This window comes from Thermothielavioides terrestris, chromosome 3 (assembly GCF_000226115.1).
Source record: "Thermothielavioides terrestris NRRL 8126 chromosome 3, complete sequence".
Classification (NCBI taxonomy): Eukaryota; Fungi; Ascomycota; class Sordariomycetes; order Sordariales; family Chaetomiaceae; genus Thermothielavioides; species Thermothielavioides terrestris.
The window spans coordinates 3,690,937-3,718,658 of record NC_016459.1 but is presented as its reverse complement, the minus strand read 5'-3'; the positions used below and the strand labels follow the sequence as shown (position 1 = coordinate 3,718,658).

The 27,722-nt window shown below is 55.3% G+C and overlaps 7 protein-coding genes across 7 annotated transcripts; 5 read left to right on the top strand and 2 right to left on the bottom strand.

Annotated features, from left to right (window-relative positions):
* The first annotated feature begins 995 nt into the window (after positions 1 to 995).
* On the top strand, positions 996 to 2,422 carry THITE_2117762 (glycoside hydrolase family 12 protein). The gene is made up of 4 exons (XM_003654584.1): positions 996 to 1,340; positions 1,451 to 1,718; positions 1,825 to 2,045; positions 2,102 to 2,422. The coding sequence occupies exons 1-4, from the start codon at positions 1,172 to 1,174 to the stop codon at positions 2,179 to 2,181; spliced, it is 738 nt and encodes a 245-aa protein (XP_003654632.1). The 5' UTR covers positions 996 to 1,171; the 3' UTR covers positions 2,182 to 2,422.
* A 3,164-nt stretch (positions 2,423 to 5,586) lies between these two features.
* On the top strand, positions 5,587 to 5,988 carry THITE_2089792 (uncharacterized protein; the record flags this gene model as incomplete). Its single annotated transcript, XM_003654583.1, has 1 exon — positions 5,587 to 5,988. The coding sequence occupies one exon, from the start codon at positions 5,587 to 5,589 to the stop codon at positions 5,986 to 5,988; it is 402 nt and encodes a 133-aa protein (XP_003654631.1).
* Positions 5,989 to 8,244: 2,256 nt separating this feature from the next.
* THITE_2117760 (uncharacterized protein) lies at positions 8,245 to 10,500 on the bottom strand. Its single transcript, XM_003654582.1, has 5 exons — positions 9,996 to 10,500; positions 9,618 to 9,925; positions 9,017 to 9,542; positions 8,533 to 8,941; positions 8,245 to 8,396 (listed from the first exon to the last, which is right to left on the bottom strand). The coding sequence occupies exons 1-5, from the start codon at positions 10,170 to 10,172 to the stop codon at positions 8,320 to 8,322; spliced, it is 1,497 nt and encodes a 498-aa protein (XP_003654630.1). The 5' UTR covers positions 10,173 to 10,500; the 3' UTR covers positions 8,245 to 8,319.
* Positions 10,501 to 14,844: 4,344 nt separating this feature from the next.
* Positions 14,845 to 16,296, top strand: THITE_2117756 (uncharacterized protein). Its single transcript, XM_003654581.1, has one exon. It carries the CDS (start codon positions 15,100 to 15,102, stop codon positions 16,240 to 16,242), a length of 1,143 nt encoding a protein of 380 aa, XP_003654629.1. The 5' UTR covers positions 14,845 to 15,099; the 3' UTR covers positions 16,243 to 16,296.
* Positions 16,297 to 16,672: 376 nt separating this feature from the next.
* On the bottom strand, positions 16,673 to 17,668 carry THITE_2117755 (uncharacterized protein). The gene is made up of 2 exons (XM_003654580.1): positions 17,552 to 17,668; positions 16,673 to 17,480 (listed from the first exon to the last, which is right to left on the bottom strand). The coding sequence occupies exon 2, from the start codon at positions 17,382 to 17,384 to the stop codon at positions 16,773 to 16,775; it is 612 nt and encodes a 203-aa protein (XP_003654628.1). The 5' UTR covers positions 17,385 to 17,480; positions 17,552 to 17,668; the 3' UTR covers positions 16,673 to 16,772.
* Positions 17,669 to 18,404: 736 nt separating this feature from the next.
* On the top strand, positions 18,405 to 25,536 carry THITE_2117750 (uncharacterized protein). The gene is made up of 3 exons (XM_003654579.1): positions 18,405 to 19,120; positions 19,177 to 19,322; positions 19,370 to 25,536. The coding sequence occupies exons 1-3, from the start codon at positions 18,501 to 18,503 to the stop codon at positions 25,441 to 25,443; spliced, it is 6,840 nt and encodes a 2,279-aa protein (XP_003654627.1). The 5' UTR covers positions 18,405 to 18,500; the 3' UTR covers positions 25,444 to 25,536.
* A 359-nt stretch (positions 25,537 to 25,895) lies between these two features.
* Positions 25,896 to 27,589, top strand: THITE_2117749 (uncharacterized protein). Its single transcript, XM_003654578.1, has 2 exons — positions 25,896 to 25,928; positions 26,014 to 27,589. Exon 2 carries the CDS (start codon positions 26,073 to 26,075, stop codon positions 27,579 to 27,581), a length of 1,509 nt encoding a protein of 502 aa, XP_003654626.1. The 5' UTR covers positions 25,896 to 25,928; positions 26,014 to 26,072; the 3' UTR covers positions 27,582 to 27,589.
* The last annotated feature ends 133 nt before the right edge of the window (positions 27,590 to 27,722 follow it).

Sequence of the window (27,722 nt, the reverse complement as noted above, 5' to 3'; positions counted from 1 at the left end):
TCTTTCACGTGGCACGAGGTCTCGTCGACACGCGCAGCCGAGCGGTTGCTCTTGCGCAACGCTGAACTTCCTAAACCTAAACCTGGGCGAGTCCGAGCTCGCCTTTGAAGGAAGTCGTTTCTAATCTATCTGACCAAGTCTGTCGCCGCCCTTGTGAAAGGTTCTTGAACCATGGACCCAGTTAGGAATGACCCTCCGGTGCATGCAATCGCGTTGGCAAACAACAGAGAGGTATGAGTGTCATTTACAGTTGACTTTCAGCTCTCGGGTTTTGACTAACGCTCTAGTTTCCGCAGATCTTTCCACGTCCCAGATACGAACCGCGACACACGCCTGCTGGTGAACAACTGCGATCGAGCTACAGAACTCGAATTTAACATGAAGGAACACAGGTCATCGAATAGTTTGCTTGGGGTTGATCCTGAGAGGAATCACAGGTGAGGTGGAGCGAATGTCTAGGTGGTCTCTTGCACACTCAGGTATTCCGCAGATAACCAATACTACGCCTGGCCAGGGGTGTTTGGCAGATCCTGAAGCGCGCCAATCGACCGAATTCCCCCGATGGACCGAGGACAGACCGAGTCTACCAGCCCAGCCGTCCATCCTTAAACTTCATTCGCCCGCATGGAGTGGAATGGTAGCGGCAGACGGTAGCAGTCTCCATCCACATCTGACAACACTGGCTGTCTTGCTCCTTCATTATGCCAGGTATCCATGCGGCCCGAGCAGCCTATGACATGAACAGGTTATCGAAGGCCCGTTGACTCTTCTTGTTGGTGAGTTATTCTCCAGCCTCAGGCTCCGAGAAAGCCACCGCGAACCGGCCGAGAATATAAAGTGCATGAAGGACTCGGCAATCGCCATCGGCTTCTGCTCATCCTCGCAACATTGCCGAGCGCGGGGGAGATGCGGCCCAGGTTCCGACCCCCGTGGGGACCGCAGGACACGATGTTACCTCGTGGACCGGACCCGGAAAACGGTGTGACCCTTCCGCTTATGTGGGCCCATCCACAACATTGTGCCGAAGCCAAACACCGTTCATGTGAATGAGACCTGTTGTGTAGCTGCGGGAGGTCTTAAAGACATATGGTCGGACTCCAGTTACGATGTGTCTGTCCCTCACTCCTCACCGCCCAAGACTCGAGAGAGACTGGGATTGTCCTTCAACAACATGAAACTGCTTCTTTTCGTCTCCGCGCTCGCAGCTGCGACGCCCCTGGGGTCTCTGGAACCCAGGCAGCAGGCAACACTCTGCGACCAGTATGGCTACTGGTCCGGCAATGGTTACGAGGTTAACAACAACCTTTGGGGCGAGAGCGCAGCCACCTCAGGCTCGCAGTGTACGTCGAAGTTCCGGCATTCACGCCCCCTCTGCTCTCGAGATTGCCACTATTTCATGGCCACCTCTTCCATATGCGGCTGACCTGTCACCTCCTTGGTACCTACCCAGGCACGTACGTGGACGGCAGCTCTTCTGGCGGCGTCCAATGGCACACGACGTGGACGTGGAACGGCGGAGACAACAACGTGAAGAGCTTCGCCTACTCGGGCAGGCAGATCACCAAGGGCCAGAAGATCTCCTCCATCAGCAGCATACAGACGTCGGTCTCGTGGTCGTACAGCAACACCAACATCCGCGCTGACGTCGCGTACGACATCTTCACCGCCGCGGACCCCAACCACTCCACCAGCAGCGGCGACTACGAGCTCATGATCTGGTCAGGCCAATTGCCCTCTTGCCCTCGTGCCTTGTGGATAGACGACTGCCCTGTTCGGAACCTCAGGTGCTAACACGCAACTCCACTTTTCGGTTAAATGATGCAGGCTCGCCAAGTACGGCAGCATCTCCCCGATCGGCTCGTCGGTCGGCACGGTCAACGTGGGCGGCCGCAGCTGGGACCTGTGGGTGGGCTACAACGGCGCCATGAAGGTGTTCAGCTTCGTCGCGCCGAGCCCCGTCACCAGCTTCAGCGCCAACGTCAAGGACTTCTTCAACTACCTGCAGAACAATCAGGGCTTCCCCGCCAGCAGCCAGAATCTGCTTAGTGGGTCGCCCTTATTCCTCTGGTGTAGAGTTTGCCGCTGACATCAGCTATCCCAGCTTTCCAAATCGGCACGGAACCCTTCACGGGCGGACCGGCCACCTTCACGGTGTCGCAGTTCTCGGCCAACGTTTCGTAAAAAGAGGTCCGTAGATTGGAGCATTTCGGGATGATAAACAAGCGAAAGGAGGATGATTCAAGAGGGCTGGTAGTGGCAGGAGATCTAACGCAGCAGCGAGGACAGCACAGAAGCCGATAAGGCGATACCATTGTCTTCGAAAAAGGATGAACTTATGCCACTTCCATAACACCCCAGATGAGATGGGCCTGTATAGTCGGCTGCTCATTTGTGCCTCCTCCTTGTCCCAGTGCAAGATCCCAGGCGCCGGAGATTTAGGCCTCGCCCATAGCGTGATCAGGAACCCAATGCACAGCAACCAGAAGCCACCCCAAGTTTCCCATTCCAACGCTCCCAGTATATCCTCAAGACGCCGGGCGGCGGACGGGTCCCGACTAATGAGAGAATCCCCGCACTCCGACAATTCGTACTTCGTCCAGGACCCCAAGCTCGGCATAATCGCAAAGCTCATCGGGACTGCCGCACCAGCCTGGGGCAAGGTGCCACTGCGCTAGGCCTCGGCGAGGCGGTCCAGCCTGCGGTGAATGAGCAAGGTCTTCCCTTACGGAGCGGTCCAAGAGTGTCAGGACAATGATCCACAAACGATGGACTGCGTGCTGGGCTCTGACGAAGTCTATGAACAGTCAGTTCCCTTGGAGCTCGACTCTGTCCGTCCATCGCCGCTGACGTACCAAACCTCACTTCAACCTTCCACGACCAAGTGCGGGAACATCTGCGAGGCGCAGACTCCCCAGCACAGGCAACTATTACATGATCCTCGGAGCTTGCCTTGCTTCTTGTCTTGTTGCGCACCCTGTTGAATGCTATGGTCACGTTTGTGACTGCTTCGACGAGCAGCATATTGGCATAGCGCAAGCAACTCGAATGGAGAGAGAAGACACTGCAATTGGATTCTGCTATGTATACTAGAGTCATGCGTGTTACTCGCTAGCCGAGTGCTTCTGCTTCGTGTGTCTATTCACAATTTGGGAATGTTGCTGAAGGCTGAGTCTTTGACTAGCGAGTGTTACTTAGTTCAGCCTAAACGATAAGGACCACATTTGAATGGCAGAACGGAATACTGCCTCGTTGATGGAATCAAACACGTTTTATATAATGTAATGTCAGTGCCACTAACATCCAACCTTGAAGTCACTGCTGCTCATTGTGCCCCAACACCATTTCCATGGCCCTTATGTCTTGATTAGCCGTGTTGCATCGCACTGTTCAAGGACAGAAGCGAAGTCCCAGGTCAGGTCAAGATCAGCTTCATATATAGCACTCGGGGGGTTGGTGACGGCACTTGTTTTAATCCAGCATTCGTGTCAGTAAGAGCAATGAGTTCATTGAACAAGATGAGACGGTTCTGCTCGTAGGGGAGGTAAACCCACGGGCCATACGAGAATTGCGCGCCAATCCCACGCACGTCGTTGATTCTGGTCTCGTTCTTGTTCTCCGGATTGCCCGCCCTGATCGATCTACCGCTAGGGACATCAAGAGAGGATTCATGTCGACGCATAACGGGAGTGGGGGAACCATCCCTTGCGGCAGTGCTCCAAATATCGGGGTTGCTTCTGTTGCGAGATGATTTAGCTAAGGTGGTAATGCGGATGGCTTCGATGATGAGGTTTGCCACGTCCTCACTGGGGCTGTTTGGAAACGCGCTTGCCGCACGTAGGGGAGAATGAGAATGGGAAAGGCCAGAAGAGGACTCGGCCATGCGAAGGATACCACAGTAAAGAAGAAAGGGGCAGGGGTAGATATGCGGTGTGCTGAGAGGGACGGGAGAAACAGGCGGGAGAATGGGACGGTGGAAGAGGGACCCGGGCTTAATCTACTCTCTTGTCTTATTCTATGTACCATGACAATTTGCTTCCTCGTTCTCACAACACGAAGTCCCTAGACGTTCTGCACAAGGAGCGGTGCGAATGCCTCAAGCCTACCATCCTTCAGTTGTACATGGGCAAATACGAGCCCAGTGGGCAGTCAATGACCACGGGCCAGGTGGCTGCGTTCATGAAAGTCAACGACGGACTCCTTCCTTGCTGCGTAGGTGCCAATGGCCTCCGGTACTAGGACTGCAGCCATTTCGCCCGGACTTGCCGGATTCCGTTAGCGCAGAGAGTCCAGTATCGAAACTGGTTCAGCACCTAAATGGGGCGTCCGCAGATGCGTTCATCGGCAGGAGTTCCACACACACACACACCCCCCCCCCCACCTCTTCCTTCCCCGGAGCACTTGGATCGACCTAAGAGCTTGAACTGCCCCTGGGCGCTGCCATTCTCATGGATGTTCCCCCCCCCCCCCCCCCCACACACACACACACACACACACGAAAAAGTCTTCTGGAATGAGAGCTTTGGAAGCGGCAGGCCTTTATCCTCACTTCTACATTTACCTCCCACACCCCCCAATTTGGTCTCAAAAGCGCCTTGCCTCCTCAACCTCCTCCTCCTTCTTCTCGTCCTCGCTGAGATAGATAGTTTCCAGACCTCGCCTCGCCTGCCAGGTCAGCTTCCTCGGTGCCTAAGGATGAGCACGTCGCTTGTCAACCTCGACCCCGACAAACCAGTAGACAGAAGACAAATGAATATACTTGTGATGTCAGACCCGCCATCGTAAGGCAGAGCTTATGTCGCCTGGTGTGTCAGTCTTCTGTCCCATACAGGGCGGGGCCCCAGGCTTACTTCCCACAGCCCATCCGATTCTCGTCACGAACCTCCCCTATGCAGGGTACCTCGAGGCCGAGGATAGGAAAGTGGCTAACTTCCAGTCTCTTTTCACAGTGACGCCACATGGAGCTCCTTGAGAACTATGGAATGAAGACCGCATATACAAGAGCAACTTGTCTCGTCTTTCTTGCCCTGCGCTACCAGCTGACCTGCCCCAAGCACGATGACCAGTTATCTCCACGACTTCTACATCTAGTCCTTCGCCGTCACAAAGTACTGGGGTCGAGCTCCTCAGATGGGTCGTGGACCGCAGGCTTGGTATCCGTCCTCACGCTTGGCCCCCTTGATGTTGCCAGTCCGGCGAGCCTCGCATCCGCCATGTGGCCAGCTGCGACCCGGACAGGCTGGACAAACTAGAGGGTCCTACATAGCTGTGCCGATGGTCCATTCACGTCTGTTCCATCGACTATATGGGAATTCAAGAAGCGTCAGTGGATGCATAGGTTGGGTTCGATATATGGGACCCTCGGTTGTGGACAAAGTGGCAAACTCCACCAACGGGAACACTCTATGTCATCCGTCGTTTGTAGAGGAGATGGCGGAATCTATCATCAACAGCTCATTTTGCTTTACGCCACCCAGTGACTTGCCCGTCTCAACCGAATCGTTTTCCACACTCTGTGCAGCATGATTCGTAGCTACTACGGGTGGATATTTGAAAGCTTGTGATTTATATATGGCTGGTAACGTCGATATGCTGGACCGTTTGCGGAGCGAAACACTGGGACTCCTGGGCGGGATCGATGAGATCTTTCCCTTCTACCTGACAGCCTCCTTCCTGGACGGTGGCTATACGTGCTGTAGCATGATCATGGCGCTCTCTTCCGCATTCGGGAATGATTGCCTCATCTTCTACGACCGCGACGACTTGGGTTATACCGTGCTGGACAATCTCATGATCACCGTCCCTCTCTCGCACAGGAGCGTCAGGCCCGAGCACGTCAGTGCGAGACTCAACCCACCAGACCACTCTCCAGGAGAAGAAAAGGACATCTGGGGCAGATGGGATGCCAACTCACCGGACGTCCGCGCCCTCTTCCGGCACGGATACTCCCGCATCCAACAAAGCGAAAGCATGCCTTCTGCCACAGCGTAATCGCCATCAGGGGCTGGCCTGCCTCCCCGCCCATCGATGCGCGGAGCGGACTGTTCATTCGATGCCGTACTAACTGCGGATTGAAACTCAAGCTTGGGCCGCTTCACACACTCGTCGGCGTGGCGTTTTACCTCGCATGCCGGGGAATGCCTGGGAGGCCACGTTTGTCGCGATGGAGATCCTGGTCTGTCTGTTGAGCCTCGGAGCCCGCGCTTCGTTGACGACAGTCATGTCGGTTGAGGATGTCCTCGGGCGTACGGGGCCCGGGAGATGCTGCCACCAACGCATGGACGCCTCTATTTTGATGCTCGCGGTGCCGCATGACCTCGCCACCCACTGGAGTACGGACGGCAAGTCAGGACAGGCTGGATGTGCATTGTGTTAGTTTTACTCCTGGCGAAGCGTGACAGACAGTGACTCCAAACGAGATGCTGCTGACTCCGGCCATGAGTCTGAGGGCGACGACTTCGAGGGAGATTCAGACGCTGATTCGAAGGAACACTTTGACGGCCCTGGCCAGGGCTATGGCTGTGACCTTAGTATGGAAGGCTTATGAGCTCAGCGCATACCGAGTGGCTTGAGCTGCCCTGCGGAAAGCCTGAAACTTGGCCTCCTTTGGGCAACGATTCAAATTGAACTCCTCATCTACCGCAGAGTCGATATTGTGGACCGTTGGGCTTCGAGCAGGTATTCAATGGGCGCCCTGAAAACCTGGTTGGAAGGGAGTCGCTTGGATTCCACACTCCTTTGGTGGAAAGAGAGATGATACGGGATCAGTCACCTTGCGGATGTTTCGACTACGATGATTTCGTCTGTCCCGTTTCCGAGGAGATATGCGAAGATCGCTTCATGAACAGGGACGTTTACGACAGGGCTACCTTTCGACATCGGCCAGACTGCACCGACAGGTAGCTGGACGTCTTTGCTCCGGACAAGGAATATTTTCCCCACTGGTCCAACCCACCGCCACAGAAGCCATCCGCGGCAGGAATCCGTAGGCATTCAAGAGGCTAGATCCTGCCCGCTTAGCCACGTATCTCTTCGCCGCAGGTTCTCTCTTCTTTCTTTTCCTTCCTTCAAAATTGATATATTCGTAAAGTCGTCCTCTGCTACCTGGTTTGCAATACATTCCTGGGACCGTTCCAATAGTAGCACGCGGCTTGACCCATCGACCAGTAATCCTGAACTAAGTACGTGCAAATCTGCGGGTCTGGGACGTGGCCAACAAACCGGTATGTCTGCGGGGGTGCGGATTCCTGCTCCCGTCCCCACCACCACTCTCCGTGCATAGGGGAGAGCATAGGCTATGATCTCCAACTGACTGTGAAAGTGGGATCTGACGTGGATTATCGTTTTCGCGTAAGGAAGGGGTTTAGCTGAGAGAGCGGCCTACAGTGAAGAAAGAGGAAAGGCGAGCAGAGGGGGACCTATGCTTGATAGCCGCCCTCGAACATCCTGCAGAACATTTGTCCCTTGGCCACCAATAACAACTTTTATCGCAGTGGCGCTGGCTTTTTGTTTATGTCGTAGGTCCTGACTAGCAGCTGCGGCGTTTCCCTGCGTCTGGAAGGCCGTGAAGGGGAGCAAGCCGTGAGCTGGCGCTACCCCATACATATGCTATCATCGTGTTCTCCCCTGCCTCAACCCCTAAAGACGCCAACTTCTGGGCTATCGCGGAGGCCACGATGCATCGCTGCCTCCTGCCGTCGCTCCGGGGGCGGCTATGTATGGCCCAGAAAAGTGAACAGGGATCTCGTCCAACTAAACGTTGAGCGAGCGATGTGCCGCGTCTGCCGAGGCGGCAACTGCAATTGTGCACTGCCAGAGACGCCAAGGTTCGGGTCATGGCACGAGATACAGACAGCAGCGTTGCCATTGCATAGTGAGTTGGAGGAGGATGATGAGTCAGGGCAGAGATTGTGGGTGAACGGCTCTAGCATATAATGAAGACGTCGGAGATCTATCTGACCAGGGTATGTGCTATCGCGAGCTCAGGAGACCTTGATGGAGCCCGCTCAATTCTTTCCACGGCGCCAATGGCCTTGCGTAGCCCCTGCGTTGGTTACAGAGGGGCAGGCACCTGTACTACTAGTGACGGCGGGTTATGTCTCTCAGATGGCATACACTTCTTGTCTTCTCGCGTTTGCGCCTTGGATAATGAACTCATGCGATAGTTTCTGAATACAGCAGCAGTCATGTCTCGCCAGCTCCCAACTGAGCCCTTTTCCGGTCTTCAACTGAGCCGCCGAATACCCAGGAATTTCCAACTTTTTCCCATGTTGCCAAGGGAATATGCCACATAGGTATATCAACATATTCCTCCGACCTTCGTCAGGTTGCCGGTGCCCACCCAGGATGACCGTCCCATTTGCACTCCCACCCCTTCATGTCCACCCACCATCTCACTCCTGTTCAACAATGCGAGTTAGTTCTTCCCTAATCAGGACATTGGGAGCAACTCGGGAGCAAAGGAAATGTCTCGGGAGCAACTAAGAGCTACCCGAAACCGTAATGGGCAAAAAAGAGCTCAGGTTGTCGTACCACCCGTCAACGGCGTCCGGCATCTGAAACAAGCCAGCTTACGGCCCGCTACCAGCTGAAGCTCTCTCAGGCTCTCCGCTTCCACCTCGGCCAGCATCTCCCGCCTCCACAGCGTCGCGCAGTTCTGGCAGATCGCTTCGTCCAACACGTCGTAGGCTCCGACACTGTTCGTCTCCACATTCCTTGAAGAGCGGAACCTTTGCCTTGCCCACTGGAAATAGCGCCGTAGTTCGCTAACCCAGGACGGATCGAATTGGCGCCGCGTGCTGCTCCCCCGGGCTCTGGCGTAGTCGGCGGGAGTAACCCGCTGCACGCAGTGGTTCTTGTAGAAGCACCTCGAGCAAGCTGGGCGGCAGGCTCTGAGGTGCCGAAAGGCGCCGGACAGGGGAATCAGCGCACGGTGCTCGCATCCCTGGTGGAGGATATGTTAGCAACAAACCTAGATTTCGATATCCTCGACAAGCCAAGTAGACAATCAGTGCTGTACCGGACAAATTTGGATCTTGCAGACGGCGCAGCGCGCGCACGAAATCTCTCCTCCGCACACAAACGGGCGCAGGTCCTTCATCGCCTGTTCTGGGCTCCGACTTCCGAAGAAGACGGCGCGTAGAGCCTTCGAGGACCGGCTGAGGTTGACCAGGTCGGCGTAGTGAAGCTCCCGAACAATCATGATCGCCAGCTCCAAGGGGAGACGGGGACCGCCGTGGTTTCCAGACTCGCCCTTTGCGTTCTTCGGCGGCCGTAAATGCTTGGTAGGTCGGAGCGTTAACTTCTTCTTTCGTGACATGTATTTTGACACATATCGGCAGGCGAAGTACAAGGATGCGCGGAGATGTTTGTAGACGTAGACGACGGGCTTCAGGAGGCAACGCAGCGGGCCGAACATCCATCCGAAAAGGTCGATGTCGTATTGCGGAGGGAGCCCAAAAGCCGTTCTGGATCCAGGACCGCTGTGAGCAACCCCCCCAAAACCAAGCAGTATGTTGAAGACACCGCATAGCAGGTACAGGATGCTAATACCCAAGAAACGCGTTAGCAGGAAAATGGCTAGGACGGGAGGGATGGACTCGACGAAGCCTCTCACTCACATGACCACAATCGCCATGACCCAAATCTGCACGATGTTGTGGCATATGCTGTTGGGACCATCGCTCCCAAACGCATCTGTGCCGTTCGCCACAACGAAAAAGTTACGGCCGTCGGTGGCGTTGTTCCAGTTGGAGGCCCCGTTGCAGCCGCTGAACGTGCCGGGGAGGAATCGGCGCTCCAGAACAACCCCGGCGACGAGAAGACCAGCCAGGGCCAGATCGACTAGCCCCGTAATCGCGAGAAGGTTCCCACGCAGGAAGGGGGACACCGCAAATTGAAAGAAATTCCAGGCAAATGTGGCAGTCCCCTAGGCCGTTTGTCAGCGTTAATTGCGCTCTTGAGTTGGAGACCAGCGGCACTCCTGAGATTGCGCATACCGCTCGTCCCACGTATGATAAGCCTCGAACGAACTCCGCGCCGTGTGGGATTACATTGAGAATGTCGCCCAACCCTCGGACGTTGTTGTACGTGATCAGGCCGTTGATGCCCGCGAAGCCCGTGGGAACGTGACAGATGAAGCGGATTATACACGACAGTCCACCGGGACCCCACATCGTGACTGGCGAGACTGGCGAGAGGAGCAAATTGAGCGCAAGATCACCAGCGGAGTTGTCGTCAAAGGTTCGTAAATTTTCCAAGAGGGGCAAGGGGGCGCTTGATCATTGATAACGGGCCCCGGAACCGCGGTTGACGCTTTACCGCGCAATCCTGGTGCGGTGGCACGGTGTGGCATCAAAGCCTCATTGCGGGCTCAATCCAGTGGCCGACGACGAACTGAAAACACGCCTAACTGAGAATGGTGAGGAGGGCGAATGGCAGGGGGCGTGACCTGCTTGCATTCCCAATCAGCCTTAGCTGAACACCAACTGCAGTACACTATTGAAACGTTCCCATAACCGAGGCTGTGCAGGCTGGCCGCAGCGGCCCAACTGCGGTGGATGTGCCTTATCTTCCATCCAATATCGCGGATAAAAATGCCCTTAAAGCCGAAGAGACATTCGGGGAGGGAAGAAGGCTGGATTCACATACAACTACCAGCAATTGTCGAGTCAAAAAGTTGATGGGAATTGTCCTACCTTCGATGCAACTCAAGTGAATTACGACACCGGCAACCAGCCCTTCCGGAGAATCAACGGGACTGCATCCGAACTCTCAGTTCTACCCGAGGGCCAAAGGAAAAGTGGGTATTTTCGTAGCCCTCTCTTCTTCCAGAAGAGAGGGGCACAAAATTGCCGGACACCCCAAAAAAACCGGACACCTCCGCACCCATTTTTGTATATGATCGCGTCCTGGCACAAGGTATCGCAATTCGCAACCGCATCAATTCGACTACCCTACAAATGCGTAGGATAGCTCAAAAAGCTTAAAAACGCAATAAAATTCGATCTAGATCAAATTGAAATATACTTATATAATATATAGCCAGCTTATATACCCTGACTACGCGCCTCGACTGCTCCCCTAACTACGCGCCTCTAACTGCTACCTACTTATTACAAGGCGGCTAAACCTATAGATACTGGCTCGCTATTGCCATCTAGGCGTATCTATATATATAGCGAACTATCACGATCCTCCCTGGCTATAGATTCTTAGTGTTGAGCTTCCTACGCTACGTACCTCCTCGCCTTATATGCCTACCACTTTGCGATAAGCCTATTGATCCTGTTGTAGGCCAGTTGGCAAGCGCCTTCGCTATTGTAAATGCTTCTATATAGTAGAGGCGAATCAGTATTATCGTCGGTATTATTATCGGTATTATCGTCGTTAGATTATATCTAGGAGAAGCTATTATCTTCGTTGGTAAGTAGCTCCTATTTATCGCCTATTTAGATACTACATTGCATTGGCTCTAGCTCTAGCACTAGGAAATCGTATAGTAGTCGCTCTAGCCTATAGGTATCCAGTTCTTTGCTTATTATATCGATAAAGAAGAAGGGCTTAGATAGAGGATCCTCGCTATACTATATATTAAAGATTAAACAGTCGTTGGGATTAAAAGGTATAATGTCGTTGGTCTAGCCAGTCTTTTTAAGGAATTCTTCGAAGGTTATTATCTATAGGCGGCTATTGCCTATAACCTTGTTGCTTAATATCCTTTTCTACTCTATCTACTCCTTCTTAAGCTCCTTTTCCCTAATATATATAATGTTCTTTATTACCTTATAAGATTCTTTAGTAATAGCCTCTATATACCTCCGATCGTAAGTAGCCTATATATAGTAGATATCTTCGATAGATACGCTAGTAATAATAGCGCTAGATAGCTAGACTAAACGCCCTTTAGCTTACTTCGTAGTATACGATACTAGCTATTGTTTATTGTTAGCTATAAATATAGTAAGGTGCTCTTATACAAGCTAACCTTCTTATATTATAGTAGCGATATCTATAATGTAATAGCGTATTAGGGAGCTAAATATATCGTTGTATTTGGTTTAGAGGCGTTCAACGCCTTTAGTAGCCGACTCCTAGCGATCTTGCTTTGGAAGTAACGAAGGATATACTACGCTATTGGCTTGGAGGTTAGCATCTTCGAGCTTAGCGATATAGATAGTATAGTTCGATAGCTATATCCTTGACCTTATAAAGCTAAAGATGATCCTATTCTTTGTAAAGCCTTTATCAACGATTTGCTAGTTGTATATTAGAACTAGTAATAGGTTTAGCTCTAGGTAAGGCAATGAACTTAGAGGTTCTCAACGAACTATATACGTATAAAGGTTAGCTCGCCTTAGCGAACTACTTAGCGAAGGTGTATTTGATATACCTTCTTAATGTGTTGGAATACGCCTATATCTATTAGTTATATCTTATACAATAAATATAGTAGTAGAAACTTAATAATAATGTTGTATATAAGGCAGTATTTGTAGATATCCAACGTATAGTACTCTAAGAAGCTATCTATCACTAATAGGTGGTAGATATAATCCTTAGGACGTATATTATTCTACTTAGATTCTACAACATTGTCAAGGCTCTAGAAGCTATATACACTATAGCTAAACTACTCTTTAAATATAAGCTCGTATACCTAAACGATAGGATAGTATTAGAAGGAGTGTCTATTGAAGTGCTAGATCTAGTTGGCTATAATATTATAGTTATTAAACGCTATTTCTAAGGCATTGAACTGTATTTCACTATCAAGGCCGTCGATGTTCTAGTTCTCGTTTAGCTACTACTTAAAGATACTATATATAGGTATAGCGTTGCCAATAGTATTAGTATAACTAATCAAGGTTATCGACTCCCTATTATAGAGGTTGGGGAGCTCTAACTAAGAAAATAGTATAATAAGTAGATAATAGACCTTTAGTATTAAAGAACAACCTTTAACCTTTTTATTCTTCTTCGTCTTAATAGCTAGGATCTAGAACTTCCTACTCAATATCGCTAAACAGTAGCCTATCTCGTCGACGTTCTAACAACTAGCTACTATAATCTTGAACCTCTTAATAGCATCTTTATAGTAGTCGAAGAACTTATTTAGTTTATCGATCTATTATTAAACAGATAGTTGTATAGCCTCTACTAGCTTCCTACTCATTATAAAGTATATAGGATAATCGAACTGCTAATATACCTATTAGGTATAGTTGATAGGGCTTATAGGAGGAATATAGCGTATTTATAGGTAATTCGTAGCGCCCTCAATAAGATCCTATATAGACAAGGATCCTAAGGTGGATAGCTACTCTATATATATATCGAGGGCACTATCTTCTATATCTATAAGTGTATATAGCTGCCTAGCGATACAACAGGTATTTAGTACTAGCGAGCCAGTATTACAAAGAGCCTTAAGATACATAGCGATCTACGATTTACTATAGCCGAACCGCTTAGCCGCAATACGAAGAGAAGGTATTGTACAGCTATTAGCCTTGCCTCGAAGGTAGTTAGTATAGTAGCGCGTAAGGGCGTTGTTGAGCTAGTGGGCAGCGCGTATACTACGTAGCTTAGGCGGGAGGTTCGAAGATCTAGGTATGTTAAAACACTATAAAAAACATCACTATTTGCAAGTTGGCTGGCGGCAATAGCTTCAAATTGATGCGGTTGACGCGGTTGTGATCCCCCGTGCCAGGACGCGTTCGTATACAAAATTAGGTAGGGAGGTGTCCGGTTTTTTTGGGGTGTCCGGCAATTTTGTGCCCCTCTCTTCTGGAAGAAGAGAGGGCTGCGAAAATACCCACTTTTCCTTTGGCCCTCGGGTAATTTTTCTTGGGCTCCCGGTCCCTCCGCACCCGCCAGCGTATACTTGACCCAAGAAGTGTACTGCACCATACGTCCCAAATGATGCGAAAAGTTTTAACTGTCCTGAAATTGCTAGCTATAGCCCGAGAATGCACACCGCAAAATCGCCAGCGTCGTGTTCCGTCGGCCCAGGTTGAGTGCATTCATGAGGTCTCCAGAGCTTGATGGCTGCAAGGTGCTCCTTTATAGTTCCTTACTATATCAAGCACATGGAAATGCTGAATACAGAGAGCTCGGGAAAGCTGATTCTTCAATGGCTTGTGCACTAGTACCATCTAATCCAAGTGATATGCCACGGAAGGTCCCCGAAGAATGATTACCGTTCGTGCTGAGAAACCTACCTCACGCTCAATGGCAAATCAAAGCAAGCAACGCCATGATGCCAGTCCGAGCTAACAGGATGGAGGCCAGAGTTGACTCGAGATGTCCGGTCACCTCGAGTGCTCAGCGCGACGTGGCACTGCCAGAGAACCGACACCTGTTGTCGTGACAACAGTTTGCAGCCCGAGACTGGGCAACGTGGATGCCATGTGGATAATCATGTTCGAATTCGCGGAAAGCTTCGAGACGTCCATCTAGTGGGCCAGAACCAAATGCCATAATGATGGCATCTTCCAGGTATATCTGTGTTGGGTGAAGAGAACTGGGTTAGGTAAATCAGAGCGCCACAGATCTAGATGTGCATTAACTGGTCGCCAAGAATCATTGCCAATGCAATGCAAGGAACGAACGGAACAGTTCCGCGAAAGGCAAGAGCTTGAGGGATCCAAAACAGAGCTTGCCAGCTCAAGTTACACCAGCTCCGTGGGGCATGGCGGGGCATGACGCGTGGTTCAGTGGAGCGTGCCACCCATGTCACCCGACCAGGGGGCCCACAAGGCAGCGGTTCGTTGGCCCCACAAGCACGCTCCCGCTTGCTCGTTCGATGCAACCGACTGGGCGGCACATTGATGAGGGATGAGCGCTTGCCACATCCGGACGCCACGCACGCAGATCTCAGGTTAATTGCACCTCGAGATTGAGGGCCACGACTTAACAGAGTTCTCCTATCCAAGGGTACAATATATTCCTCCGCCTCGCCACGAGCTTGCTGCTGTCGACGTTGCCGGTGGCTTCCATCATTGCAGCGCAACCAACCTGCGGCTTCCGGGCCCGACCTGATCCAGTGTTAAGGCGCGATTTGACCAAAGCGGAAGGGCCCGGCAACGGGATGCCGCAGCAATGACCGACTCCCCGTTCTCGACCCCGAAGAGGAAACGCTGCGATATGCTCAACGATGCCACACCCAAGCTAAACACTTCGGTGCGCTTCACCTTTGACGTCAATCCGTCTTCAGAAGACGGCAATGCGAGCCCACGCACTCGAGTCGCACGTAGGTTCCGGGGCCTGGCGTTGGATGGTGGGGGCGGGGACGATGGACGTTCAGCCGAACCGAGCATGGTGGACAGCGATGTCGAGGATGGGGCTCGGAAACGGGTGAAACTCCCCGATATCGAGATGCACGACGCTGAGAGCCTCCCTGCCGCCGAGGTTGTCGCCCCAGCCGCAGAGCCAACATCACAGCCACAAAGACAGCCGCCATATACTTTCAAGAACGACGCAAGCCCAAGCAGGCCACGCTTCGTAGCCCTCGACGATGCCGTGGTTGAGCAGTCAGAGACAATAGCCAACACAAGTCCCGACGAGGACGAAAACACAGGCACAAGCACGAGCACCCCCGTTCCCGACAGTCCACCACCGTCAGTCACCCACCTTCCGTTCCCGCCTCTCTCGCCACAAGCCCGCAGTCGCCCGCGCCGACGAGCAGGCACCCCGCCCTTTCCCTACGCTGTGACCGTCACCAACTCCAATTCCAACACCGACCCCATCCCGAAACCGAAGTCAAACGCCAAGCGGAAACCCAAACGCAAAACCAGACCCCCAACCACCACACCCTCGAAACCGACCATCACCGACCCGCTCCGCGCCTCGCTGACCTGGCACGACGACGAGATCACGGTCTACGACCCGGACGACTCGGACGACGACGGCACGGGCATCAACGGCATCGGCTTCAAGCCGACGCCGGCGATCGCGCACGCGCGCGCGCTGCGCCGCCGCCAGCAGCTGGCCGAGTACCGGAAGCGGGAGGAGCGGGAGGCGCGGGCCAAGAGGAGTCTGCGGCGCAGGGGGAGGGAGGGTAGTAGTGGTGGTGGTGGGAGTGGGGGTAGTCCAGCGCCGCCAGCAGCGGCGGAAACAGCGGCGGATGCTGTTGCGGGTGGGTGGGCCGGGAAGAAGGGGAAGAGGGAGAGGAGACGGGTGAGGTTTGTCGAGAGGGAGGTGGCGAGAGAGAGGGAGGGAGCTGGGGACTTGACTGAAAGCTGATGCCTCGCTGGTTGACGGATTGATAACGCTTGCTTGGGCGGATTAGCATATTTGGGTTTCTCCGTGACGGGTTGGGTTTGCGGTTACGAAGGACGACTCGGATGGCTGCTATGACGTCTGCTGCGCTTGAGCTTTTGATGATACTCCTTTGGTTTGCTGGGTAACGAGTGGGACATTTGCTTGGAGACGGCGTTTGGTCAGGTGCAGGTGCTTCACGGCGGGCTGGGCTGGGTGCACAAGCCGGAGGGTCGGACGGCGTTTGGAAGGTTGCGAGATTTCGAGGGGCTTACTATGTTCAAAGCTACGCGCTGGAAGTGAACTAAGTGGCATTCACAAGGACCCCTGCGACAATATCGAGGGCTTGTTGACGGTGTTGCCACAAAAACATTCCGAATTCTATGCAACAGGATCATATAGTTGTGACCCCCGATTCCATGTGTGAATGTACACGTATAGTACATGATCTCTCAACCCACCTTCACAACGCCTACCCGTTCTCTTCTGTCGGTATCCTACACGTCCCTACCCCCCTACCAAAGCCGCCACCACGACCTCCCGCCCGTCGTCCCCTTCTCCCCGCCCTCCCCTTGCTCCCTCACCTCCCTGGCCTTCCGCCGTTCCTCCTCCTCCTTCTCCTCCTTCTTTTTCTCTTTCCTCTCCCTCGCCTGCCGCGACGCGTACACCTCGACGACCCGCTTCACCTTCTCGCGCTCCGCCCGCCGCTGGTACTGGCAGTACTCGTACTGGCCCAGCGCCGCCAGCGCCCCCGCGCCCACCGCCCAGTTCGCCGCCTTCGGCACCGGCAGGCCCATGATCCACCGCAGCGCGCCCACGCCCGCACCCGCGCCGATGCCCGTCAGCAGCCCGTTGCGCGAGCACGGCGCTTGGTGGAACGTCAGGAAGTCGGACGGTTTGATGGTTCGGATCGCGTCGCTTAGGGTTGGCGGGCGCTGGGACGGTGGTTGCGGCGGTTGGGCGGAGGGCGGATGTTGTGGTTGTTGTTGTTGTTGCTGATGGGGTGAGCTGGCGGATGAACTTGCGGGCTGGGAGGTGGGCAGGGAACTCGAGTCGGTCTGCTGGAGCCAGGGGCGGCTTGGGTCTGCGGGACCGTGTTCCCGCGAGGGAGGTTGTGGTGTTGACATGGCGGGCGCCGCTGAGTCGGGGACTGGAGAGGTGGGAGGCGTGCGTGGGCAGGTCTCAGAGTGGGATTGGGCAGGGACACTGGAGCTTCTTCTCTTCTCTTGCAATGCGGGTTTCAGTCATTGGTCATCACTCAGATCCCAATTGGGTCAAACTTCGGTGGACTCACCTTGGGCGGACAGCAGCCTCGGACAAGGCAGCTCGAATGCGCAGGTTGCGCTGCAACTCGCCAAGCACCATCTGATCTTCAATCTTTCGGTTCGGCTGGTGCTGGTGGACGTTAAAGAGGTCCCGCCAAGACTAATTTCGGCCAATTGTCGGCAATGTTTTTACAACGTTTTTACGCAACCCCGATCGCCAAGGCGTTTGCACTATCGCCAAGGCGTTTAAGCGGTTAGTTCGCCGGGGGTACGGGGGGCGGCGCCAGCCCCCCACTAGTTAGGATTCGGGTTAAGGTTAGGATACGAGTTAAGGTTAGGGTGCGGGTTATCCTCCTTTTCTTTTTTTTCGATTTGGTTGAGGTTTCGTGAAGCTGTATAAAGTTGTTGCGACGAGTCTTTGCAATTGTTCGTTGTTGATGTTGCTCGAAGTCGTTGTAGCCCCGCTTACCCCGTGGCGATTGTAAATACTTGTAAGCGGCAGTCTCCGAAATTAGTCTTGGCGGGACCTCTTTAACGTCGACCCTGGTGCTCTGCCGACTCTGCCAAGAGCTGTTTTGGTGGGGCCTCGTACATATCAGGGTTAGGGTCAAGCGCTGCTGCATGATCCCTGTCAAGCGTCCAATGAACTGTGCCCCGCCAGTCGCGCGTCGCGTCCTCCAGTCGCGGTTCCGCGTCTCCTTTGCCGCCAAGTTTGATGGGTTCTGTTGAACCAAGACGCCAGCAGCCGTTACGACACCACAACCCGAAGAGGCTTTGGCCAGGCATTACCTGACGACTTTCGACCTCCCGATCTCGAGATCTTCTGTTCCATGACGATCATTGCGCCTGCAGGACGGTTGTGTCCCTGTTGCCTCTCTGTCTGTGCCGGAGACGGAGCGGATTGTCGAAAGGCGACTTAACGGGACGTCCTCAGCTTCTAATTAAGAGTCTACGTGACGGTTCCATCCCACGGGAACCATGCCCAACACCTCTCTTCGACGGCCAAAAAAAGGCTACCGCCGCGGTGGAAAGGTTGCCTACCATGGCCCACGGACCCGCACATTCGCCGCGTCCTCGAGCGCACGCGGCGAGGCGACCTCGACGGACGAGAAGTGGGAGCGGACGGCGCTTGCCCACCAGATTGACGAGAACATGGGATTTGGACGCTACGACGCGGGGCGCAAGCGCGAAGGCTGGCTCGTCAACGTGCAGCCCACTTCAATCGACGACCCACGAGTGCCAGGCGGCGGCGGCAGGGCCGCGCTCGACTGCTACTTCATCGAGGAGGATGGGTCAACCTTCAAGGCCACGGTGGAGTACGAGCCGTACTTCCTCATTGCCTGTCGGAAGGGCCACGAAGGAGAGGTTGAGGAGTGGTGCAAGCGGGTGCCCGGCGCTGGCGTGGTGAAGCACATCAAGCGGGTCGAGAAAGAGGATCTCAAGATGCCGAACCACCTGCTGGGATATCGGCGGACATTCCTCGAACTGCGGTTCCACAACGTGCAAGATTTGATGGCGGCTCGGAGAGATATCATGCCCATTGCCGAGAAGAACAAGAAGGGGATGGATGCCATGGACACATACGCCGAGGTTGCGACGTGAGTTCAAGGGGCCATGCATGGAGTGGCTGACAGACGGCTGACTCCATTCCCAGCACGAACGGCGGCTTTGATCTTTTTGACGACGACCCACGAGCTGATGAGCGACGAAATAATGCTTCTTTCGCTGAGGCGAGTGACTTCATTGTCGATATTCGGGAATACGACGTTCCGTACCACGTTAGAGTAATGATAGACTTAGGTATGCCGAATCCCGTTGCGCCAAAAATGCACCGCTGACGTATGTAGACATCCGTGTGGGCAATTGGTACTTTGTGGAGGCCAAGAACGGAGTCACGACAGTCACCCGCAACGAGGACCGCCTCGCTCCGGCGGACCCCGTCGTCATGGCGTTCGATATCGAAACGACCAAGGCCCCGTTGAAGTTTCCCGACGCCGCCGTCGACCAAATCATGATGATGTCTTACATGATTGACGGCCAGGGGTTCCTCATCACCAACCGCGAGATTGTCTCGGAGGACATTGCCGACTTCGATTACACGCCCAAACCCGAGTACCCTGGGCCGTTCATGATCTTCAACGAACCGGACGAGAAGGCTGTTCTGGAACGATTCTTCCTCCACGTCAAAGAGGCTCGCCCTACCGTCATCGCCACCTACAACGGTGACTTCTTCGATTGGCCCTTCGTCGAGGCCCGTGCCAGCGTCAACGGCATCGACATGTACCACGAGATTGGGTGGAAGAAGGACAGCGAGGATCAGTACAAGTGCAACTACAGCGTGCACATGGACTGTTTCCACTGGGTCAACCGCGACAGTTACCTCCCGCAGGGCAGTCGAGGTCTCAAGGCAGTCACCGTCGCCAAGCTTGGTTACGACCCCGACGAGCTCGATCCCGAGCTCATGACCCCCTATGCCAGCGAACGGCCCCAGACTCTGGCCGAATATTCCGTCTCCGATGCTGTTGCCACCTACTACCTCTACATGAAATACGTGCACCCGTTCATCTTCTCCCTCTGCACCATCTTGCCTCTCGGCCCCGATGACACCCTGAGGAAAGGCACAGGCACGCTTTGCGAAATGCTGCTGATGGTGCAAGCCTACAAGAAGGAGATTGTGCTGCCGAACAAGCACGTCGCACCGAAGGAGTCGTTCTGGGAAGGCCATCTTTTGGAATCGGAGACGTACGTGGGTGGGCATGTCGAGAGTATTGAGGCGGGCGTCTTTCGGTCGGATATCCCCGTGAACTTCGCCGTCGATCCCGGCGCTGTGGACGAACTGCTGCGCGATCTGGATGCCGCCTTGACGTTCAGCATCACGGTTGAAGAGAAGAAGTCGATGGACGACGTGACCAACTACGACGAGGTCAAACAGCAGATCGCCGCCAGGCTCCAGAACCTCAAGGAAACACCCAACCGCAGCGAGCGCCCCTTGATCTACCACCTCGACGTCGCATCCATGTACCCTAACATCATGACGACCAACCGGTTGCAACCGGACTCCATGATCTCGGAATCCGACTGCGCAGCCTGCGACTTTAACCGCCCGGGAAAGACCTGCGACAGGAGACTTCCTTGGGCTTGGAGAGGCGAGTACTTGCCAGCGAAACGGGACGAGTACAACATGATCAGGCACGCCCTGGAGAATGAGAAGTTCCCCGGCAAAGGGGTCAACAGCCCAATGCGCTCGTGGCAGGACTTGAGCGCAGATGAGCAGGCCACGCTCACCAGGAAGAGACTCCAGCTCTACTCGCAAAAGGTCTACCATAAAATTCACGACTCCACCACCATCGTCCGCGAAGCCATCATCTGCCAGCGAGAGAACCCCTTCTACATCAACACCGTCCGCGACTTCCGAGACCGGCGCTACGACTACAAGGGGAAAGCCAAGGTCTGGAAGGGCAAGGCAGAAGCACTGAAAAGTTCGGGGGCGCCAGCGTCGGAGATTGACAACGCCAAGAAGATGATTGTGCTGTTCGATTCGCTCCAGTTGGCGCACAAGGTCATCTTGAACTCTTTCTACGGCTATGTCATGCGAAAGGGTTCGCGTTGGTACTCGATGGAAATGGCCGGCGTCACCTGCCTGACGGGAGCGACCATCATCCAGCTGGCCAGGTCGCTGGTGGAGAGGCTGGGCCGCCCCCTTGAACTTGACACGGACGGTATCTGGTGTATGCTGCCGGCCACATTCCCAGAGAACTTCGCCTTCAAGCTCAAGAACGGCAAAAAGCTGGCCATCTCGTACCCCTGCGTCATGTTGAACCATTTGGTCCATGCCAGATTCACCAACCACCAGTACCAGACATTGGTCGACCCGAAAACCTTCAAGTACGAAACGCACAGCGACAACTCCATCTTCTTCGAAGTCGACGGCCCGTACAAGGCCATGATCCTGCCCACGTCCAAGGAGGAGGACAAGAATTTGAAGAAGCGATATGCCGTCTTCAATCTTGACGGCAGTCTGGCAGAACTGAAGGGCTTCGAGGTCAAACGGAGAGGCGAGCTCAAGCTCATCAAAATCTTCCAGCAGCAGATCTTCAAGTTCTTCTTGGAGGGCACCACGCTAACCGAGTGCTACGCTGCCGTGGCCAAGGTCGCCAACCGATGGTTGGATGTCCTTCACAACAAGGGCTCTACGCTCGCCGACGAAGAGCTCATGGAGCTCATTTCGGAGAACCGCAGCATGACCAAGACCTTGGAGGAGTACGCTGGACAAAAGTCGACGTCCATCACGACGGCAAAGCGCCTCGCCGATTTTCTGGGCGAGGGGATGGTCAAGGACAAGGGCTTGAACTGCAAGTTCATCATTTGCGCCAGGCCCAGGAATGCTCCAGTCACTGAGCGCGCCGTCCCCGTGGCCATCTTCTCCGCGGAAGAGGAGACCAAGCGCATGTACCTGAAGAAGTGGCTAAAGGAAGAACCTGCCGACACTGACCCGCGCGCCTTGATCGACTGGGATTACTACCTCGAGCGTCTGGGCTCCGTCATCCAGAAGCTCATCACTATCCCCGCTGCCTTGCAGAAGGTGCGCAATCCTGTGCCGCGCGTTCCGCACCCGGACTGGCTGCAGCGCCGAATCAACAACAAGGACGACAAGATGAAGCAGAAGAAACTCACGGATCTGTTTGGGCCGACCACCAAGGGTGGGCCCCTGGAAGAGATCGACATTCCTAACACCAGCAGTCGCCTTGGTGACATGGAAGACATTGGAGATCTCCTGAAACCCAAGACCGTCAGCTCTGCCATCGCGGCGTCGCAAAAGGCATCAACCGCTCAGAAACGCAAGAGCCCGGAGCCAGCTGAGAAGCAGGATCCATTTGCGTCGCTACCGAAGAAGATGCCCTCGCCGAGTGAGGATTATCCGGCGTTCCTGGAATACCAAAAGTTAAAGTGGAAGCTCCAGAAGCAGGCGCGGGCGCGACGGCGGCACCTCTTCGGTGACCGGCGCGGGAACATTCAGAGCAACCTCCAACAGACTTTCCGGAACCAGGCCGAGATGACCTTCAAGAACACGTGGCAGGTGCTCCAACTCAGGGCCACCGACAGCCCTGGCATTGTCCTTGCCTACGTGCTCATTGATGCCAAGATCCATACCGTCAAGATCAACGTCCCGCGTCAGGTCTTCCTCAACCTCAAGAGCCGAGAATTACCTGACATCGAGGTGGATGGATGCCACGTCGAGCAGGTCAACCACACGCTGCCCAATGGCCACTCGTCAGTGCATCTCTTCAAGCTCACGGTGCCGGAGGAGATCTACTTTGCCGAGGCAGAGAAGTTCTCGTTGCTCTTCAACCATCCCAGCGTCGAAGGCGTGTACGAGAAGGAGCTTCCGCTCAATCTTCGCGCCCTGCTTCAGCTTGGGAACCGCTGCACCATCGATCAAACTCAGCCCGGCGTGCTGGGCAAGGGACTTGACCATGGCTTTGACCTGGCCAGCCTGACGAAGCCGGCGAAACCGAAGCCCTACCTCGAGGGGGCGCGCATGTCGTACATCTACCTGTCGCACATCAGCGCCGGAGAGCGCCAGATCTTCGGCCTCTTCTCGACATCGGGCGACCGCGCACACATCATCATCCAGCAGAAGAGCAAGGACGGCGGCCAGGATCTGCCGAACGTCTCCAAGCTGTACGCGGACTTCCTCGCCCGTAGGCGCCGCGAGGAGCCCGCAGATTCCAACTGGCAGGAATGCTTCCCATACCAAGAAAAGTTGGCGTTCAAGGTCACTCAGGTCACCACGAGGCGAAAGGCGTTCCTCGAGGTCGGCGATGTTGTCAAGAAGATGAAGAAGGAGGAGTCGGGGCCGACCATGATGGTGATTCAGTCGTCCCAACGTAACCTCCTGGTCCACGACATCCCGATCTTGGGCGAATTTCCAGTACTACCGCTGCGGTACGACCAGGCCGATAGCTCCTTGCCGCCCCTGGGCTGGCAAACCGTGGCTGCTCGCCGCTTGGTCAACCACTACCTGAGCCTGGGCTCCTGGATAACCCATCTGACCGCTCTGGCGGCGTACGGGGATGTCCCTCTGTGCAACCTGGAACGCGACGACCCTCGGTTCCTGATCGACGTCGCCTATGCTCGCCGCCTGCAGGCCAACAACGTTGTCCTGTGGTGGTCAGCAAGCCCGCTCCCCGACCATGCGGGCTACGAGAAGGATGATGTTGCCGGCCCGCTCGACCAGGTCCAGATGCCGTCTGTCAACAATCCCGGCACTTTCGCTTCTGTCTGCGTCGACCTGGAGGTCCGCAACCTCGCCATCAACACCATCCTGACCTCCTCGCTCATCAACGAACTCGAGGGCGCCGACAGCATCTCGTTCAACCCGGCAGGCGACGGGACTGGAGAAGGAGACGAAGCCCTATACGCCGAGAACGCCTTCACCAACGCAGGAGTGCAGGTTCTCCGCGAGATGGTCAAGTCATGGTGGGCCGAAGCTTGTAAAGGGTCGACGATGGCTGATGTCATGGTCCAGCACCTTGTCCGTTGGGTCGAGTCCCCGGCCTCGTGTCTGTACGACCGTGCTCTACATTACTACGTGCAGATGATGAGCCGGAAAGCCCTTCTCCAGCTCATGGCGGACTTCCGGCGGGTCGGATCACAGGTCATCTTTGCGAGCCCGAACCGGCTGCTCCTGCAGACGACCAAGGCGGAGGTAGCCAACGCCTATGCTTACGCGCAGTATATCCTGAAGAGCATCAAGTCAAAGCCCCTCTTCCACTTCATCGACCTCGAGATCAAGGAGTACTGGGACTACCTCGTCTGGTACGACGAGTTCAATTACGGCGGCAAGGCGTGCCAGCAGGTTGTCGAGCGGGACGAGCAAGACCTCCAGCTGATCATGCACTGGCAGATGGCGACCTTCCTGCCCATCCGCCTGCAGCCGACCTTCCGTGACTGGGTGGTTGAGTTCATCGAGCTCATGCACAGCCTCAAGCGGCCCGCCACGGGAAGCGACCCCACGGCGACGCCGCGCCTGACTCAGCTGCCCGTCCGCAACGGCAACGCCGGCCTGGCCGAGGACGCCCCAGGGCAGATCATCCTCGGCAATGCGTTCGAGAAGCCGCTCAAGAAGGAGATCATCTCCCTTATCGCGACGCAAAAACGCGAACTCCTCCACCCGGAGCTCGCATCAGACTACACCTTCCCTCTCCTTCCCGGCTCGCACCTCGCCCACCTCACCCCGCAAGCCGCCGTCACCAGCACCAGCACCAGCACCAGCACCAGCACCAGCAGCAGCAGCAGCAAACCCTCCCCCCCATCCACCGCCAACCCCGTCCTGGAGCTAGTCAAGTGCCTGATGCAGGTGCTCTCACTGGACCGGAACATCACGCTCGAGGCGCGGCTGCTGCGCAAGGAGCTGCTCGCGCTGTTCGACGTGCGCGAGTTCGCGCGCGACGGCGCCTTCGCCAACCCGTCGGCCTCGCTGCGCCTCGCCCAGCTGAGCTGCGACGCCTGCACCATGGCGCGCGACCTCGACTTCTGCCGCGACGAGGACCTGCTGCCGCCGGGTTCTGCTGCGGGGGGGGCGGCGGGCGGTGTTAACGGTGGTGGTGGTAGTGAGGTGACGACCTGGCGCTGTGCGTTCTGCGCGCAGGAGTACGATCGCAACGAGATCGAGGAGCGGCTGCTGGCTGGCGTGGAGGCGCTCGTCGTGCAGTGGGCCACGCAGGATCTCAAGTGTGTGCGGTGCGGCGCGCTGCGGGCGAATGAGTTTATGGAGCACTGTACGTGCAGCGGGGAGTGGAGGGAGACGGTCGACCGCGGGGAGGTGGTCAGGAGGTTGGGCGTGTATCGGAATGTGGCGAGGTTCTATGGGCTGAGGATGCTGGGGGATGTGGTCGACGGGGTGTTTGAGGGGCTGTGATGCTTCCCTGCTGCATGTTTGGACGGTGCGAGCTGTGATGTGTAGGGCCTGGACGGAGTAAGGTATTTGTTTTGCAATTAGTGGAATTGTTGTTTCTGTCCTGACGCTTCCTCCGTTGCTTGTCCCGTCAGCCCTGTCTGATTGCCGACCTAGCACGCTCTGACTGCTTAGGTGGACGGAATACCTCAATCAGGTGCCCAATCGTCTGTCATCGCGTGGTTGTGAGAAGCCTTGTGGGGCTTCTTTCCTGCCTCGCCACACCGCTCTCGGTGCCTAACGACCTCCGTTTGCTCCAACCACATGGTGACCACAAGCCAACCCCAGCTGCGAGCTCTGATGACTGCTTGCACTTCTGCCATGCGGTCCCGTATGTCGAGCTCCCAGCGTCGGTCAATGAATCATGCATGGGCAGCGGTGACTGCGACTAGACTCCAGAAGCAGGCATCGGCAAACCCCAATACCTAAAAGGTTGTCAGCTCGATCTGGTCAGTGGCCCAGGACACCTTCGGCTTCGCCCCTCCACCCATCTGTTCGTTGGACACACACGCCTGACAGTCGATAACTGAGCAGGTCTTTTTCTTTCCATCAATCACTACCCTCAGCAGCTTCAGCTTCACATTGTCCGGAATATGCTCAGCGACCAAGAAATCGAGCGGGCGGAGGCCCAGCTAGCCGAATACAAAAGGAGCGATGCCCTGTCGCGGCTCCTCGAACAATATGCGGTCCTGATCGAAGACTACAAGCGCCTCAAGAGCGACTACGAGGAGGAGCGAGAGGCACGAGAGAAATACAAGCAGTTGGCCAGGGACCAGGAGCGGAACCCGTTCGTTCTCCTCCTGGTTGACGGCGACGGCTACGTCTTCAACGACACGCTGCTTGCCAAGCGCGCCGACGGTGGGAGCGCTGCGGCCCAACTGCTGCACGAGGAGGTCAAGGCGAGCCTGCGGCGAAAAGGGCTTGAGCACTGCCAGGTCATGGTGCGCATATACGCCAACGTCTTCGGTCTGTCTAAAACACTCTCGAAAACGGGCGTAGTCGGCGCCGACAGCCGGTCGCTTGCCCCTTTCATCGCCAGCTTCAACCGCTCCTACGGACTGACCGACTTTGTCGATGCCGGCCAGCTGAAGGAGAACGCAGACTTTAAGTTGCGTGCGCTCCTCCGTCTGTATGCGAACAATGCGCAGTGCAAGCACATCTACTTCGCAGCCTGCCACGATGTCGGCTACATCTCCGAGCTTATACCCTTCACGGCCAACAGCTCCAAATTTACCCTCGTCAACTCGCCGGGCATCCGGTTCCACGACGAGTTTACCAAGTTGGGCATGGGTATCGAAGAGTTCCGCAGTGTGTTCCGGCATGCTCCGCTTGAGGGCAACTCCCAGTACCGGCCCCCCAATATCGGCGTCGCTAGCAGCAACGCCATCTCGGCGGTGCCTCAGCCGGCATCGCCGAATAAGCAACCCGCTCCTCAAAACCCGGCATCCGCTATCGATGATCAGAGGCCTGTCTGCCTCTTTTACTCTTTGGGCAGGTGTCGCTATGGCAAGTCTTGCAAGATGCTGCACCTAAATCCTCCGGCCGATGGTGCCAGTGCCGCATCGCAGGCTGATGAGCCACCGCCGACCTGGTCTAACCCCGTGGACGGTCTGTTGGACGCGGCGGAAAAACTCGACAAGTTGCCTGCCAAGTGGGAGATCCCGTTGGGTTGCGTCGCGGTCAACAAGAACAACTACCGACTCGATCCTCGTCTTGCCCCGGTCAGCGCCGATGTCATCGGCCGCCTAAAGGCTCGCGTGGACAAACGGCGGGTGTGCAACAGCTTCCACCTGCAGGGATCCTGCGATTCTGGTGATCGATGTGAATACGATCACGAGCCCCTAGAGCCCGAGTTCCTGCCGGCCCTGGAATCGCTCGCCCGCTCCCAGCCTTGCCCCCGGCGTGGCGCATGCCGGGTCGAGGGCTGCACTCACGGACACATCTGCCAGAACCCGGAATGCAAGCACCGCGGTGGCAAGGCGTACTGCAAGATACCATATCATGCACATCTCGAAGACTACAAGGCTTATGACTTCCCTGCCAGCATCTCCAAGCCAAGGCGAAAGCCGGCGAACGACAGCAACGAAAGCAACAGCGAGTAGCCGGTACACCGGCAGCTACTTGAGTGCAGCATGAGGCGATACGAGCACGAGTATCGTCAGCCTATTTTCCAGCGCCTGTGGCGGGCCGCCGGGGCGCCGTGGTGCCCTTGCCCGTCTATGCTGGAAGCTCAACAACTTTGA